The 18,337-nt window shown below is 42.3% G+C and overlaps 2 protein-coding genes across 4 annotated transcripts in view; both read right to left on the bottom strand.

Annotated features, from left to right (window-relative positions):
- The window catches only part of sntb1 (syntrophin, basic 1), a 35,948-nt gene extending 27,881 nt beyond the window's left edge, over positions 1–8,067 (bottom strand). Inside the window, exon 1 of the mRNA XM_077526497.1 lies at positions 7,045–8,067. Within this exon, the coding sequence (XP_077382623.1) occupies positions 7,045–7,528 (484 nt within the window). The 5' untranslated portion in view covers positions 7,529–8,067. The remainder of the gene's footprint in view (positions 1–7,044) is intronic.
- Positions 8,068–10,398: 2,331 nt separating this feature from the next.
- On the bottom strand, positions 10,399–17,326 carry LOC144021810 (CCN family member 3-like). Of its 3 annotated transcripts, XM_077525980.1 has the most exons (6): positions 16,687–17,326; positions 13,060–14,813; positions 12,692–12,920; positions 12,371–12,625; positions 11,247–11,461; positions 10,399–11,177 (listed from the first exon to the last, which is right to left on the bottom strand). In XM_077525980.1, exons 2-6 carry the CDS (start codon positions 13,108–13,110, stop codon positions 10,884–10,886), a joined length of 1,044 nt encoding a protein of 347 aa, XP_077382106.1. In that variant the 5' UTR covers positions 13,111–14,813; positions 16,687–17,326; the 3' UTR covers positions 10,399–10,883. The 3 variants fall into 3 exon arrangements, with proteins under 3 accessions (XP_077382106.1, XP_077382105.1, XP_077382104.1); XM_077525979.1 differs by lacking the exon at positions 13,060–14,813; XM_077525978.1 differs by lacking the exon at positions 16,687–17,326 and adding an exon at positions 14,936–15,316 and having other exon boundaries at positions 12,692–14,813.
- Between the last annotated feature and the right edge of the window lie 1,011 nt (positions 17,327–18,337).

The following is an 18,337-nucleotide window of genomic DNA, read 5'->3' as shown; positions in this document are numbered from 1 at the left end:
TGTATTCATGTAATTTCATAAACTGGCAGCCCATTGAAAAGAGATACAATGCTGCCATCTGCTGGCCATAGTTAGTTGGTGTTTTTGATTCCACAGCTAATTGACCAGGCAGCGCTGCACTAAGATGTTGCACTTTCCATTGATTAAAAAAAACCCAAAACAAAACATAGTTGGCGTCATTTAACGTTCATGGCAGAATACATCTTGATTTGACTAATCGTTATTAAACGTTTTTGGCAGTCAAAGAGATAAGAAGCTTAGGACTTAAGAACCACAACTGACAGCAACAACTGTGACAATGAGAGACGACTACCATGACTACGACGGCTCTGACAAAAAAAAAAAAACTAAACTAAACAGAAGTTGGAAACGAGACAGACGAGACACAGCTGGTAGAACACACGGCCAAACTCCAATCTGATTCCGTAACAGGAGAAACTGCCAAAGTAATCAACGTTGGTGGTTTCTTCTGGTAAAAATGTGTTAAAATAAAAGCCACAACCATGACAGAAAAAGACAATTGAGTCTTGAAGGGATTGGCACTGCCCCAGTCCCTGTTCCCTCCGGAGGATTACATGCAAACTAAGCGCTTCCAAGTGGATCTCTCCAAGGAGACCAACTGGAACAGCTGTCAATGAACCTCTTAAGTCATTCAAACGACACATGCAGACTGACGAAAACATTGGCATGTGAAAAAGATCCCTCGGCTCAGACAACAAAGACCCAAAGAAGTCATCTCGAGTGTTCGGAAGCGTAATCCTCCCTGAAATATGAAGATTGCCCCGGAAATGTGGGAAAACTGCACGGTGTCGTGTTTGATGAACCATTTTGTGTTGGCCTGAAGAATGAGCGGAAGGAATACAAATCTCGAGGAATGGAAGTAAAGCCAACAGACTCCCTTTTCGCTCTTCTGGGAAGAGAATTTTAACGTGCATCCATCCAGAAAAACATTTGTATGATCAGAGTTCACAAAAGAGCAATCTCGGCCGCTACACATTCGGAAGCAGAGATTAGCCCAAGTAAAGTCCAAGGCAATCTTCAAGTCTTTGATCCACAAGTCCAAGTCTTTAGGTTCCAAGTCCAAGTCAAGTCTGATGTGTCTCAGGGTTCCCAACTCGTCAGAAGTTGCACTAATTGGCAAACAATAACCAGATTTTGGGAACCACATTTCCATCGGCAACAACCCAACTCGCCATTTCTCGCTCATTCGCTCAGTGAGCTGCTGGCCAGTGAACATCAACACATTACAAAGGGACAAGTAGACGTAACGTGTCAGTGACGTTATTCCACTTCCACTTATTTAGCTTCAATGTTCCCTTCATGTCTGCTATTGGCCTTCGGATCAGAACGAGTCTTCAAGTTTTGTAACGACCATTAAAAGAAAAATGGGTCAAACCGCAAAGGACGTAAGAGCAATAATTACACCTGGAGGCAACAAGAGCTTTTATCTTCCTCTCACGGAGCTTGGAGGACGCATTTTTGCATCTCTGCATTTGTTTTGGTCGTGTCAGCGTACTGTATACAAAAACAGTGGAAAGAATAATTCCATTGTCTATCTTCGGCACGTTATTGTCATTATTACCATCATCATCCACTCTGAGTCAGTGAACAGATGACGGCTTCTCAACGGATAGACCGATAATCGGCCCCGGCCGATTATCGGCGCCGATATTTGGCATTTTGACAAATATCGGCATCGGCCATGTTTTGAATCTGAAGGCCGATAAAGCTCACTGAGCAGGGGATACTTGCGAACGTAGCGAATTTGGGGTTTTCATCAGGATTTGTAAGATGTTCGCAGTCAGTTTTTATTTGTCGTAAACACATTTGGAACATATTCACACAATTTTTCACCGCGAAAATCTTTTTGAAACGTTTTTACGAACCCTAACAAAAACCCCAAATGAGCTACATTCACATGAATTTGTTACTAAGTGAGAAATTATATATAGTTTGAAAGAATTCCCCCCCCTCCCCATTTTACTGCAAATGAATATCGGCTTGAAATATCGGTTATCAGCCGACTTGACTACAAATAATCTGTATCGGTATCGGCCTTGAAAAAACCATATCGGTCTATCACTATAATCTCAAGCACACGCGTGCACAAACGCACACCCTGACTGGAGCATCAGTCTCGACAACAACCGGCCATGACTGAACACAATGACGGGCGCATACTAACGCTGCCTCCTTGTCACACTTGTCAGGTGATGACAAGCTTGGATCGCCGGGTGCCGAAATGAAACGCTTCAAGGCCACGGACTCGTACGCTTCCAGCTCAAGTAAGGCCAAGATGTTTTGATTGCATTCTTTTGTTTTTTTCTTTAAGTCTGAATTCATGCGCAGGAGACAGTGGAACGGCGACATCATGGAGACAAAGTCCCAAGCAATTCTGGAGTTTCAAGCGCAGCTTGTGAGGCGTCAATATAAATTCAATATTCTTGATAATCAACTAAAAAGGTGGCACAGTGCTCTACGCTAACTTTTCCACGACTAGCACTGGTGCGAGTAACATTTTTAGTTGCTCGCACAACACAGGATTTGGTCGCACCATTTTTTGTGGAGGTCCAGTATGACCTGAGGCATACGCAACTCGATATATTTGCAAAATATTTGATTGGAACACGAGGTTTGCCTGCAACAAGCAGTGGCTATCAAAACAAGTCAATCATCTCGTATAACTTAACTCATGTCAACATTATTTTGTTTTGCTCATTAAAAGTCAGTACTTTTTTTTTTTTTTCCCTTCACCTGCTCTTTGGCTGTCCTCGCTCTGAAGCTTCTAGATTTCACCAGCTAGACGGCGAGTTAACGGCATTCCAAATAATTTATCGCATCACCAATGGATCTCAGATGTTTGAAAAATAAATTGATAAAGTGATGTAACGTTGTTGTGAAATTTTAAGGCTTTTTTTTGTGCTTGTTAGTTTGGCGTACCCGTACCAATTTAGGGCCTTGCCAGTAGGGCTGCACAATATATTTAAAAAAAATATTGATATCGCGATATTGGAACATGCAATATGCATATCGCAAAGACATGTAAGAAGTTTCATATAGAATGTTACGCTTTTTTCTGAATTTGACCAGTCAGACTAACTAAAATGTGCTCCGCCATCCAATAGTTGAACAACAATAACATTATCGAGAGCTAATTAACTAAGAATACAGTGAATTTGCTAATTTTGCCGTATGAAAAAATATAACTCTTTCATTAGATAATAAAAACCTAATTTCTTTAGGTACATGTTAAATATCAGAATAATATCGATATCGCTATATTTTGCTACTATATCGCATGTTTTTCCAATATTGTGCAGCCCGACTTGCCAGGACATCTCACAAAACGAATATTTCTTTCTCCGATTTGACCCGTCATCCACACAAAAGCGCTTTTCGAAATGTCACCGCCTGCGTTTAAAGACGGTTATTTTCCCGCCAACTCGCCATTCCACGTCCGAGGCTGTTTTTAAAGACACCGACGCCGGTAAATGGGTCAGACCAGGACACACTTGCGTTTGTAAAATGACATTAAGATTGAACATGATTTTTTTTGGTGGTGTTATGTTTATGTTGGTATGGAAAGCAATATGAGGTGTAATGACAACTTCAATGAGAAGCAGTTACCAAGCCAGACACTTTTTTTTTTTCCCCCCCCGCCCTGTTAAAGAGTGACTTTGGAGATGCAAGTATTCTGCCCGACAGCAACAATATGTATTTTGAAGATGAGGTGAGTGCAAATTCATTTTTTTTTTTCATAACAGCCCTCTGAGGGAAGCCATAACTACAATACAACCTGCTTTGAAAATGAGTTTGAGCTTTATAGATTGTCGCCACTTCACCTCCCAGAACGGAAACCGCCTCCAGTAATCCCGAAAGTGTTTGATGGGGGTGAGGTCAAGTTCCTGCAGGGGCCAGTCACACCAAACATGCCCAAACATGATTTTATGGATCTTACTTTATTTGCACTGAGGCACAGTTTTGCTGGACGGATCAGGATCTTTTCAAAAACATTGTTTGCTGAAGCTAAACCAAAAGGTGTGTCCGACATTTGTCCTTATGATCGACATAATATTTGCTTGCCCAATCTTGAGCACACAAATACACACAAACTGTCTCTTTCGCCTCAATTTCTCTTCCATCTAACGCAGTCAGTAGTAAAATATACACCGATGAATTCTCCCGCAGAGATTCTCGTGCACATAAATTGCACAAATGCACAGTGACGCACGTCCCACCTCTCCAATCCGTTTCTTCTTGATCTCTCTTCCCTCGTCCTAACTGATTCTCCTCCCGTCTCGGGAAGCGACTTCCAGGAAAGGACTAAGTGAAGCTGTGGGAATACCAGCGATCACGTTTCACTGGGAACGAAACATCCACGCTCGGCTAAATGGACGAACGCCTTCCGAGTTGCCGGAGATCGTTTACTGACTTTTCCCAAATGAGTGCACCGCAACCTCCCGGCACTCATCTACCCTCAAGTTTACCAAGCATCTTCACATCACCTTCTTCGCCTCACTCATTAGCGCTCCTGCAGATTTGCGCTTTTAGTCCCTCTTCGCGTTTCTCCATTAAAATCGCAATTCTACTCCACGCTCTCGTCCGCTTCCGCTCTCCCTCTGCCTATTTTTCTTATCAATTCTGCTTTTCCCCTCTGCAATGTATTTCCCTTGTTCCCCTGGGAAGGATCATCACTGTGTGAGTGAGTGAGATACTCGTCGTTGGAGAGTCCTCATGGGAGCAGAAATAAACCCAGAAGTGGGCACTTACATGATCCATTTTTCCCGTGTCTGTGAGTGTGTGTGCAAAATTGATGCTCAGCCTTCAGAGTAATCGACTATCAGACCAATTTTCATCTTCTAAAAGCAACTGTTTATGTCAGTAAACTCACGGGTGCATGAGCGAGTGAAACGCTCCAGAATTACACAGTCTTGCATTAAAAAAAAAAAAAAAAAAGCAGCAAAGGGTGTTTGAACATGAATGTGCCTCTCGTGGAACTCAGTTACATAACAGCCTTCCTAGAAACGGAACACAATTTTTGTGTTCCAATTAAAAACACAGCCTCACCTCCAAAGGCAATTAATAGATATTTTTGTGCGACATCACAGCACGGCCGCCACGATGGAGGTCCACGTGTTGTTTTGTTCTAGTGCTTATTGAGTTTTTTTGCCACCAAATTTGAATCAAGGCGAGAAAACGGAACATTCGCCAAGTAAAAGTTTGGCTTTCCTGAATCAGCCGAGTTGATCTAACGCAGTCCAAACATCCCCGTTTGTTGAAGTTTGTTTGTTTACAGTACAGCCCACACAGGCCGAGGACAAATTTTGAACTTGTGCTTTGCTTCTTTAGTGTCTAGTTGTGGTGTACTCGGAAAAGACCAATTCAACTCACCACATATCAAAACTGACAACTCAGAAGTCTGTCATGCTACCAAGAATGATGTGCGGCAACATGATGTCACAGGGAATCCAGATGGCCAAAAATACAAAGAACAAAGAGTATTATTAGCAGCAAAAGCAGTGGTTCGACACAAACGAGCAATTTTCATGTCCTGACTCCCGTTATTAATCAGCTCTATTCTAACTGTGGAAAATAAATTGCATAGAACTGAGGATTTAATCCAGGGGTTTCAGTGCTCAGAATCGCTGCAGCTTTGATTGTATTCATCTAAACGGGGTTTGATTGATCATCTTCCCAGGGAGCAAAGTGAATGCAATCAACTGGCAGGTAAAAATGTTCAAGTATTAGCTGGTTGGTACGATTTTTTATTTTTTTTTTGCAGTCTACACAGCCGCCCCCTCTGACTTCAGACTCGAGTGCTGCATTTGCACATTTGCAGGCCTCACAAGCTTTTTATAGTTTTAAGTGCAACATCCTACCAGGGCACTTTTGAGGGAAAAAAAAAACAACAACGAGGGAAGCTTGGCAATGACAGCAATCGGTTTCAAACTAACAGCTTTGTAACTAAGACATGTAAACAAAGAAAATGTGCCAATTGTGGACATTACGCAACCTTGATGCTGTCATAAATATAACAGATGATGTATCGCGGGATTGTATTGCTAAAGTGCTGTTTGGGTCGTGGGGGATCTGGAGCCTATCCCAGCTGACTTTGGGTGAGACGAGATTCAAACACAGAACAGCAGAAAAAGTGAGGCAGAGGTGCTAAACATTAGTCCACCACTGCCCAATCATTTTGAATTATTTAATAGATATCGTTTGGTTTGGTTTTGTTTAATTGCGGGCCACACATAGCGAGTTATGTTGGTAAAACATTTTGTACCGTAAGAGAACAAAAGGCAGAACAAACTGCATAAATCGTAGCAGGTTTACTTGCATTTACTTCCATTTTTTCTTTTCTTGGAAAGTGCAACATCAGTACTTTGTTTTCTTTTTATGAAATAAGACAAACAATAACATTTTGGCCCAGAACATATTTCAATACTTGCCATACTTCTTGTGTGTGGAAACGTCCCACCACATTTCATAATTGACTTTATCATCATTATTAACATCGCTCATTTTTTACGAACCACACACTGACACCTGTGACCGCAAGGCAGTGGCGGGCGTCCATTTGGGATTACCCAACTGAATCCACTTTTTAGTACAACCACTGAATAATCACAACGCAACTTCAGAAACTTATCAATATAAGAAGACATGATAAGAGCAATCAAATTTGAAATCTGACTGGTTAAAGAAACAGTCTAACTGCTAATTCATCTGAAATTGCGTCACCCAGAAGGACTAATTGTGAAGGCCCTGCAGGCAAGATTTACATTTCGCCATTGTTGCACAAAGAGCCTGAAATGTGACTGGGGTGGAAATCTACATGTAGTGAAAGCAGTGGAGCCAAGAGAAATGCTGCAGAATGAAAAGAATAGACTGTTGGGAATAAATGAACAAGATTTTGTGATCCAAAAATAGAATTTGGGTTGAAAAGTAGGTCAGTAGGTAGTAAGGTGATTGGCAGTGTTTGGCAGCTCACAGGTCAGTGAGCTTCCCTTCTTCTACAATTCCGATTCATGTTCCGATGCTTACCTTCCAGAGTCACCTCCTTGCCGGACAGTTTGAGCGCCTGCACCGCCTCGTCGTGGCTCGCCTCCCTCAAGTTGCGCCCGTTGACGGACAGGATGGCGTCGCCGACGTACAGAGCCTGCGTCTGGTCCGCCGCCAGCCCCTTGAAGATCTTGCTGATCAGGATGGGCATCTTGTTCTCCCTGCCGCCCTTGATGCTGATCCCCAGGCCGCCGACCTCCTGCTTGCTCACCTTGACGCAGCGCTTCCGGTTGGCGATGCTCTCCGGCAGCCTCGGGCCGTTGTTGGAGTTGTTGTTGTCGAGGTAGGATCCGTTGGCGACGACGACGACGACTCCGTTGGAGTTGACGGCGTCGTCGTCGTCGGCGTCGCCGCAGCTCAACGTGAGCGCCTCCTGGTTTAAGTGCAGCCGAACTTTGTGCCAGCGAGCCCGGACCAGAACCTCCGCGAAGCCACTTTCCTTCACGCTCGCTGCTACTCCGGCCATGTTTGGAGCATGTTCTTCGTCCCGCTTGCGCCCGAGCTGCCGGACTTTGACCCGCACCAACTTTTCTCCACGCGAGTCCGGGCGGAGCGCGCCGCCACAGGTTCTCAGCTCGCGTGGCGTGTTGGGTCGAGTTTGCTCCTCGCTATCAAGCGATCAAACCTCCGGAACGCGCGCGTGCGCGACGCGCTCACATTTTCAACACGCACGAGCTTCGAACGACACCAAAATGAGCGCTTCCTCATTTGCGCCGGACGAAATCGTCAGGCGGCACAAACCACTCGATGTGGCAACACTGTTGAGAAATATATAGGAGATGTTTCAAAGTAGAGATACTTGGTTTGAAACTTAACCGAAACTGCAACAAGAAGTGACGTCCCCAATCGTTGGCTGTCCAATGCGTGCGTGCGCGTGCACGGTTGGAGGCGTAAGGTCGGTGGCGAGCATCCAGGAATGCACCTGTTCCAGTTTTTTGTTTGTTTTTTTTGACGTAGAAAGAGTGACAAGAAAGTATTTTCTTTATCATCATCAAGCTAACGCCTCATCCCGGCACTCGTGTCCCATCATTTGTTCATATTGTTCAACAGCATGTTTGAAGGAACTGTTGCTCCTTTAAAACATAAAAAAAAAAAAATAAGTAAAAAAGCTTTACTGTTAAATGAATGATGTTGCTATGACACCTACTGGCGTAATGCAACATTCACTTTTCTAAGCGTATACCATGTCGTCACCTGGCCTAATTAAGTATTAATTTTTTTAAATAATAAAAATCCACCCATCATTATTTTTTTTTATTTTTTTTTTTATTATGATTCCTTACCATAGTCTCAGTTGACAGCATATTGCCTATCCTATAGTTTGGGATTGCAAACAGGGCACATATAGATAACAATTCAGTCTCACCAGATTTTCTTGAATTAATCTAACAAATAGGCTAACGAATTGTTTTATATATTTTTTTAAATTCAGAAAAAAAACTCCATAGAGGATGGGTTGAAACAAGGATCAAACCCGCGACCTCTCAGCTGTAAGGCAGATGTGCTAACCACAAGATGGCCTACACCATGTAGCAACTAATCAATTAAAATAAATACATAAAAACTGTAGCGTATGTCCCTGCAAGTTAGGGACACTTTTCTCCAAATAGAATTCTTTCATTAGAACTGTAACAAGCAAAGACGGATTAAGTTTGATTTGGAGAAAGTCAGAAGTATTTGCAGAATATTTTGTGCAATGAGGACTGGTGGAGAAGCTCCGATTGATTTTTTATTTTATTTTTTTTAAACTTTTATATGGAAATGAGCTATCCACTTGAATGCACATTCTTTGTTGTGATAATGACCTTCCAAACAAATAAACCAACAAACAGTAGAAAAGGCGCTCTTATTAATTAAAGGTATGTGAAGGTTGATAATTAATCGCTATTTGAGACTGAGAACCACTGCAGGAACAAACGCTAGTCAAGTCTGTAATACATTATGTCCATTATGTACATTATGTCAATGATATATTGACTTTATCGTGGCCACAAACATGAGAGATTATCAGGTGTACTGGAAATTGTTCATATTCATTGAATTGGTCCGAAAGTATTAATTTATCATATTTACTGCCAATAATGTATCCTTGTTCGTCTGTCCATGCAAGCCACATATAGTGGCAGCCACTTTTTGTCACGAGTTACAACAATGGATTTATTTCTAGCGCTAGAATAGAAGCTACCAGAAAAAATGGCAGATAGTGAACAATTCTTCAAAAAAGTAGCACAAGTTCTTGCTTCAAGCTGTTTCTTGCCACTCCCGGTTCACGTTTACTTAAAAATGACCGTGCTGTTGCACATTTAAACCAAACATAACTTTGTTTTGACAAACTTTGCTGGCTTAAGGCTAACTCAATGCAATTGACGCGCTAACTAAACTAGTTAGCAGTTAGCAGTCGATTTTGCGTTCTTCAAACAACAGATACAAAAGATTTTGTGAGCCACTTTGGCATAAAAAGATCTTTTCTTCTTTGTCCGTTTGGTTACTGGTGTGTCGGTGTCACGCTAACAAGTACTATTTTAGTTGTAGTGGCTTTTTGTTTTTGCAAATCTTGTGAATCTCTTTATAAAAACCAATGTAGGAACTTTACATCTTCTCCTGCCTTGCTAACCAGCATTGAAAGTACAAAGCAGGAAAATAACATTGGTTATGTCAATTGTTAATTTTGGAATGTGTCACTTAAAAAAACTGACAGTGGGCCACAAATGTCCCCCTGGCCCTAGTTTGCACACACTAGATTTAAAATAAATATATTAACTTGGCAATTGTGGACAATAAAGGAAAAAAAAAGTCTTTGATTAAAAAAACAAAAACATTTATTTTTAAAGGACTTTACACACAAATAAGCTGAGAGGAGTTTGAAAAAAAGATACCACAAAACAATAGGAGTCATTAAGACTCATGAATTTGAAGCACGCAAACATACACGCAGCAGACGGAAGTTAGAAATGACACAAAATCCCAACGATGACCTCTGATCAAAGGTTGATCACGCGCCACTTATTTCAACACTGCATTCCATATTTGGACATTGTCAGCTACACACGTAACATATTAAAACATGCTAACAGTGTTACACAAAATCTTAAACATTACTTGACAATAATATGTTTAGTCTAAACATGATATTCTGATTAATTAATTAAATGTAGCCATTTTTATCCATCTGATGGGGGCGGCCATTTTGCCACTTCCTGTCAATTGAAGATGACATCACACTTGCTCAAGCTCTGGCGATGACCAATCACAGCTCAGCTGTTTTCTGAAGCTGAGCTGTGATTGGTTGTTACCAGAGACCCGAGCAACTGTGATGTCATTTTCACCCGACAGCAAATGGCAAAATGGCCGCCTTCTGATATTGATAAAAACTGCTGGATTTTGCTGCGTAACTCATATTCCACTATATTAACCAGAGTGACATATTTAGACTAGTGGGGCTGCATAGAACACATTATTGTCAATTTTTTTTTTTTAATCTCCCATTTTAAATGTTTATTTGTATTTCTATTCTATACTACAATACCCACCGGGCTAATTGTAGCATTCCAACTAATCGACAAACACTCACAACAGTGTCGTCCCATAAATGCTCTCATGATACCTTGTGAGTCTGTCATGAATATAGACTTCTAGTTTCATCTTTAAATCTGATCTCCAAAAGAGGAGAGACTCATTATGTCGTATGTGCTAAGTGCTAAATTGACTCATAACATGTTTGCATATTTTGTACTGAAGAGTTGATACAACTCACGTTCAAGATTTTGGACGACCAACAAAAGAAATTCCGAAATAAACGCAGAGTCATCGTCTGCGTCGCTCTATAACGTCATCCCGCTGTAGCCCAAGTCCGAAGGCTGCCAGGCCGCGTTGTCCCGCGGGCAGTTGTCATGGCAGACGCAGGTGAGGATCGCCATGACCGGCCTCTTGCCGGCTCGCCCGCCGGCGCAGGTGAACTCCGCCAGGGCGGTCTTGGTTCTGTGCGGCGTGCAGCAGCGGCCGTCCGCGCAGGAGCCGCAGTAGCGAGGTCTGTAGGCCCGGACGCTGGTGCAGTTCTTGTAGGAGAGCCGGACGGACGCGTGGCTTCTCACCATCCTCTGGCATTTGCTGCCTCTCTGAAGGCAACAATGGCAAAGACATTTTACACCTGACACGCCCTTGCGGGGACTTCTGAGGTGGTTTACCTTTGGCCGCGTCTGGTCCTGTTGCCCGTCGCAGGGTCTGATCGTGCACAAGCGGCTCTGCTTCACCATCTGGCAACGCCGGTTCTTGTTCGTGACCCTGGTGGAGACCCCCGTGCCGCACGTCCGGGAGCAGGCCCCCCACTCGGTGGTCTGCTCGACGCAGTTGGCGCTGGGGTCCCAGGATTCCAAGCTCGCCGTCCCTTCCTGACGAAAGGCTGCAGGGGCGCGCGTTCGAAACGCTCAAATGAGCCTTTCGAAACGAAAGCCGAAGTCCAAACGTCACAGAATCGCGTCCGCGCTTCACGCTTGAAGCGGAGGTGGGAACGCTCGCTTTCCTCGTTCCAGTCGCTTCCTCTTCTGACAACTATTTAAATAACCTTTCAACTTTGAGCGTCTCACACCAGGAATGTGTTCCAAGTCTGGGGACTGCTGTATGTCTACAAGTGGCACATTCATGTCGTGAAATCCCAAAATTTTCTTTACTATCAGGAAAAAAAATATTGTCCAATCATGTTTATTTTGATATTCCCCAATCTTTGTGAAGTAACTGGAATACTACAAAAGAAATTTTTGGAAAAAAAATAAATAAATAAATAAATAAGTTTTTATTTTTAAGCTATGATCTGTCCACTACAGAGGACATTTTGCCAAACGTATCATATTAAATACAAGACATTTTGAGCCCTCTATTTCATGACTATAATATTTTCCCGCCATTAAAACCCTGCTGTATAAGATCTGATACATGCATTGCACGAATAATCAATTAGAGGGCAGTATCACCCAGAGACCTCGGAAAATCGCCCCAATTGAGAAAGGAGAAACACCTATACTTATTAATAGTGGGAAATGTTCTTTCTGATGTTTGGAAATACTAATATGTTTGATATGTCTCGTTATTATTACATTATTGACAGTTATAAATGTACAAATTTAAACCTTTGTGACCGGATGTATCAAATATGACACAAATCAAAAGTCATATGTGCAAATTGATAAAAAAAAAAAAAAAAAACGTTTGTTCAAAAGGACCAATAAATACTCTTTACAAAGAATCAACATTTTCTCTCAAATATTTCATGGCTTTATGGAGTTTCCATGTTTAGTATGAAGCATCTTCTGACCTGCCATAGCGAAGCCTCCCAGTGCGCTGGCTTCGGCCGGGGGCCCGCACACCCACGTCTCGCAGCACTCGCCGGGGACGTGGACCCGGCGTGGCACGGGGCAGTCGGGACCCGGCAGCATGACGTCGATGTTGCAGCGCGGCACGCAGCCGATCTGCCCGTCGCGACACACGCACTGGTGCTTGCAGCTGGGGAAGAAGGTCTGTCCGTTCCGGTAGACCGCACCATCCGCAAGGCAGACGTCGCCTTCAGGAGCTGGAACGCCAACCAAAATCAAGAAATGTTTGTACTTTCAAACGGGTGCTTCGCAAAGTGACTCACCGACGCATACGCCGGCCGTGTTGTGTTCGCCCGAAGTGTAGTCGCACTGCAGGCCTTTCCGTATGTCGCAGGGGTCCGTTCGGGAACACACTTGACCTTTCTGGCGGGCGCACACAAGGCAGCAGGCGCAGTCGTCCAGGATCAGGGGCACCCCTGGGTGACAGATTGGGGGCTCCTCCGGGCACTGGCATCTCTGCGGGCACACTTGAGACCGGGCTAATGGAAACACCTGATTGGGGAAAACATAAAAACAATGTTTTTTTTTTAATAAAATGTCCAAACGTAACGAATGAATGACAAACATGTAAACAGTCATTCATCAAAATTAACTAGTAAAAATATGAACGTTGAATATTTTCAATTCCTACCTGTGCTGCAAAGAATACGAGAATAAAAGCTCTATCGCACAAACAGGTCATATTGTCAGCAATCAAAATATCTTCAGTGTAGAAATTGTCTATGCCGAAGCTGGCTTGAGTCCTTGGATTGAGGGCTGACGTTTCCCTCCTCTCTGTCTCTATTTTGCGTAGAAGCAGAAGGTTGTCATCTCTTTGTCGTTGTGCCTCAGGAGCGAGGAGGGGAGGACCTTAAATAGAGGAGCTCTCCCATGGCCACCATGACGACCAATAGCGAGGAATGTGCGAGAACGCCCAAAGTGTTTGACCAGGACTTTTTTTATTTTTTATTTTATAATTGGGAACTTCTGCCGAAAGAGATGCCAACACCCCTAAATCCAAACAAGTGTGGAATATCGTTTTACTGTATTGCATTAAATTGAAAACCGAAGAGTGTAATGACGGACTGAGGAGCCGTTAAAACATGCTAGCTAAAAATACAGACAGACAGAATGTTCTGTACCTCATATGACAAGTAAATTGAGTCATATTGTTAAGTCGATTTTTGTTATGTAGAAAGCTTATGTTCTATTTTTTTTTTTGCCAGTAGATGTCACCCTTGTCATTGTGTGTTCATATGTTTGATTTTGTAAAATGAAGCAGAGCCGCCTACTGGCGAAGTAATGTAAATAGCAGCTATATTTTTGAAAACCTGCACACGCAGTCACAACACGGGAGGAAACGCAAGAATTTCTTCTAGTCTCGCCATTGTTTTTTTTTATTTCGGAGCCTTGGCAGAGCATAATCTGTAAGTCATAACTTTTTGACGTATTTGTGTTTGGGATTATTTTAAGTTTCTTAATGGTGAAAAAAAACAAAAACGGTGGCTCGATGCTATTAGCCGTTAGCTGCTAACCTGCGCTAAAGTTAGCGTTAGCCGACTTGTGTTGTTTTAAAATCACGATATCGCGCTTATCGTTACATCCCTAGCACAGATATGATGACTTTTATTGAACATAGAAAGTTAAAGGCGGAAATGACGTCTATTTGCCACCTGACAGTGAACCACCAATATACTAACACATTGCAGGAGCGGCATGGCTCAGGTGGTAGAGTAGCTGTCTCCCAACCTGGACGTTGTGGGTTTGTTCCTCAACCTTTTTTAATAAGCTGGTCAAAACGCTCCTTATAAAATTTACTTAGAATTTCTGAGTAGAAAAAAAACAAACCACTCGTTTTTTTCAAGGTCCTCCTGAATGTTTCAGTCACCAAAATGTTCATCTTAACCTGAATATTGACTGCATAAACATAGTCAATGTAAGTGTAAAGTCTGCATTGCCATTGGCTGGTGCCCAAAGTCAGCTGGCGTAGGCCGCAGCTCACCCGTGACCCAAATGAGGAAACGTGGTCAAGAAAATGAACGGACTGGTCGGAAGAACGACTCCATCCGTGAACAAGCGTCTGTCAGTCAAAGCTCTGGTTTTCCGATTCCCCCGTTTGGGCTACACAAATGGAAGATTCCGTTTCCTAGTTCAGGATGTTGATGTCATCATGTCGGGATTCCCTTCGGTCCATCTGCTCGTAGGTGATGCACCTTTGACCTCTTTCCTTGGGCCCTTCTTGGGAGGCCGCGCATGGAAACGGCTGTTTTGTCCGTGGGGATCTCGACCGGCTCCGTAAATAGATACATTGGGAACGTTTTGGACGGTCAGCGGCTTGGATGAGTGGGAGTCTTGACGCGGAGGTCATCACATCTGCTCGCAGGTTGTGTTGTGGTTTGGCCCCCGCTGAGACACAAAGGATATATTTACACGTGAGCGATGCGCAGTGACAGATGCGGTCGTCAATCTGCATGAGTAATTCCCATCAGCGCGAGAAACGTCTTACTATTCCGTATGTATGATTTCACCTGTGAATATGACAATTTTGCCCAAAAGCCAAACTACAGCCTGTGTGCAAAAAAACGGAACCCCTTCACAGCGGAATGGCCTGGCACTGTGTGACGTGTGATATCAGAATGAGGTGGGAAGTCTGCATACGCACATTCATGCTGTCTGTGAAATAGCTGAAAGTGAAGACATGAAGGAGGTGGGCGGGGCATAAACGACAGCAAAGTTGTGGCAACGTGGTGGAAATGAGAGGAAAAGCGCTGCCCGGTGACGATTTGACGCCATCTGGGCCTCCGTCTGAGGACGGAGCTCGCGCCAGATGTTTTGATCACGATTGGACAAAATGCACTTTGTTCAGTGGAAGGACGTTTTTTAACTACCACTTTGAAATTGGGTTTGACACGTCTTCTTTTCCAAACAAAAATGCATCCACCGCAACCGTGAGCTTGACTGCGCGCAACCTGCCGAAGGGCTTCACGCACTTTCTCATGCGGTCGGCCCACACAAGAGAATTACCGCCCAGAAGGAAGGCTTTCCAATATTTTGACACCCTCATGTAGCAAAATGTGTTCTCCGTTTTGCATTGTGGGTGGCACAGTATTAAAAAAAAAAAAAAAAAAACAGTTTGACGTTTGCTATGCTTACTGTATATTGTATTATTATTTGTTTGTATGCTGGGAGATTGGGCATGAATGTTATGTACAACAAAAATATTGGATTTATCCACATAGTATTTAGGTTGAGAGTGAGGAGGTTGCTAAAAAAGCAAAGATCAAATCAAGCAAAAAAAAAATATATATACACACACACACACATATATGTGTTAGATGTGTAGCATTATTTCAACTTTTCACATTTTTTTAAACTTTATTTTGGGAAAAAAAAAACTATTTACAATTTTCTGTAACATGGCAAAACAAGAATGAAAGTGATTATTTTATTTTTTGAAGTAAGTTTGATATTTACTGCATTGAGAAGTCTCTCAAAGTGAGACAACAAAAACTGTTGACTGTAAACAAACAACAAAACAAACAAACATCAACCCAATTGTTTGCTTAACCAAAATTCCGCTCAAGCAAATTTCCACGAATGTTTTGTGCCAAGGTGACATTTGACCTCCATACAGGCTCATCTGCTCCACTGCCAGCCAATTGGCTCACTCGTCCAATCACAAGTCTGATAGCAATAGTTTTACTTTTGCTAGGACTAAACATAAGAAGGCATCAAAACTGTTACGACAGCTCAGTGGGAAATTGCTAAACTAATCCACGACTACTATTTGGTATCGTTTCACATTTATTTTATTATAGTATCTGTCGTGAACCACCAATCAGTCAAACATTTTCCTTTCTGACTGTGACAGGACATCTTGTTGAGCGTCCGCCATGAAGTTGTTTGTGTTCACTTCCTCGGATGGAGTACCGAACATATGTTTGCCACGTTTGGTCCCACATGTAAAAATAAATCTCAAATATTGCAATTTTTTGGCCACATTTTAAACATGTAGTATTTTTAGAGCAGCACACAAGAATAGAACTAAAAGCAGATGCTTTGGAAGCATGTAAGGAAACATTGAATCTCAGACTGGATCACCTTACAGACGTGAATATAATAATAGATACTGTATATTGTCTGTTGTGGTATGTAAACTAATATTTTGTAAAAAAAAAAAAAAAAAAAAGGTCCTTCAAGAACCGTTATCAGCTAGAAAGGAACACGACATGAGAGCAGAAAAAAACAGTCCTCATGTTGTGATGAAGCCTCGACTCACACATGCTGGTGCTGGTGCGTAACCACGGCAACCCACGCCACGACCTGGCAGATCCATACATTGTCACTTATCTTTACGGCTCTGCAGGTCACAGGTTCTTGTGTTGCGTTTCACCTAGGAGAGGCGCAGAAACGCAGGCCTGAGCTGCGTCACGGCGAGACTTGAAGGGTTACAATTGACTTTTTGGTTGTTTACTCAGCCAGCAACCTTTGGAGGAAAAGACAAACAACAAAAAAGAGAGAAAACAAACAAGAAAGGAATTTTGTCAGTGACTATTAGTCACATGTGGTCAGCATATATAACAGATCAAATGTCGAAACCGTAAGTTGTTTCAATATTGTAGTTCAATTTTAAAAGTAAACATGTAAACATACATTTCATAAGGCAATTCCAAACCTCATTTATATGTTATTTATAACTCTTTAATTGTTTGAGTTTAAGTAATCAAAACACAAATTCCCCATGGAGTTAATATGGTATTCTGATTCTAAATGTTGCTATTCTCATTGTATGGCTTCAGGAAACAGCTTGAAATAAAAATAATTCCGTTGCCTTGACAACACAACAGCATTCTCTGAATTTTCACAAAGCCAACTGACTGCATTATTCTAGTTTCACCACTAGAGAGCAGCACTTTGCAAGATAGTAGAAAGGGAGAGCGCTTGTGTTGTTTTGCTGCGCACTCTAATAAAAAAACGAGTAAAATAAATGTTCCCAACAAGGTTATTTATTAAACGTGCAGGCTTTAAGAGTACAGACATTACTTACCTCCTTAATTTTTTTGGCTCTCAGATTGAGCAAAAGTAGATTTTGCAAAAGTTGACGTTTACAAGAAGCACCAGAGAAGTAATAAAAACAACTCAAAATGGCTACTTTGAAAGCTGACGATATCTGCACCTTATTATAGTGTAACCAGGTCAACCATATTATTATTATTATTATTATTATTATTATTATTATTGAGAAACGATGGAAATAGAACTGTGCAAGAAAAAAAAATCGACTTCCTGTTCAAATGTCAACGTCACATTTTCCTCATTTCAATCACAAATCACCACAAAGAAGCTCTAGAATGAACAAATCTTGTGGAGTAAACCAAGAGGCTGACAGCATTGAATGAGATGCAGGAATTTTACCAAGTACGTTTCAGTTAATTCTCTGGCAAGTACTGCATGTTTTGTACTTTTTGTTCTTCATATCCTGTCTGTCATCACACTTTTCACATTAAGAGTCTATGGACCGGAAGTACATCATCATTTGCGCGGCCACAGGCAAACAAAACAATGTAGCTATCAATCGCAGAATCTATTGAAATGGACCACGTGATCCTGTATGGTTACATCATTCGACATTGTGGCCAAAATAATAACGAGCGCCGTCTGTCCGAGTTATGACAGACGGAAACTTAGAATTCAACCTGCTTGCTTTTTTGTCGATCCATTAGACGTGTTGAGCGGCAAGTGGACATGAGGATTATGACCCAACAGAAAGTGAAGCTCTCTAAATGGGAAATTGTTTGTTCTGCGGCAGCTGTTCGGCAGCTGTTTCGCGCTCACTGTACACACACGTCGACAATTAGACACCATCTGTACACAAACAGACAATACGCAATACGTCTGTTTTTGATAGTTAAACTTGCTTTTCTCTGGCC

Source organism: Festucalex cinctus, chromosome 7 (assembly GCF_051991245.1).
Source record: "Festucalex cinctus isolate MCC-2025b chromosome 7, RoL_Fcin_1.0, whole genome shotgun sequence".
NCBI classification, from domain to species: Eukaryota; Metazoa; Chordata; class Actinopteri; order Syngnathiformes; family Syngnathidae; genus Festucalex; species Festucalex cinctus.
Note: the sequence above shows the minus strand (reverse complement) of the source record. Positions and strands in the feature narration are given on the sequence as shown.

Excerpts from the sequence above, each read along its gene's own strand:
- LOC144021810 (XM_077525978.1), bottom strand. The coding sequence starts at position 13,007 with ATGACTGTTTACATGTTTGTCATTCATTCGTTACGTTTGGACATTTTA. Across the intron at positions 12,626-12,691 it reads CACGGCCGGCGTATGCGTCG|CTCCTGAAGGCGACGTCTGC; the intron begins GTGAGTCACTTT and ends TTGGCGTTCCAG. Across the intron at positions 11,178-11,246 it reads AGGACCAGACGCGGCCAAAG|AGAGGCAGCAAATGCCAGAG; the intron begins GTAAACCACCTC and ends TGTTGCCTTCAG.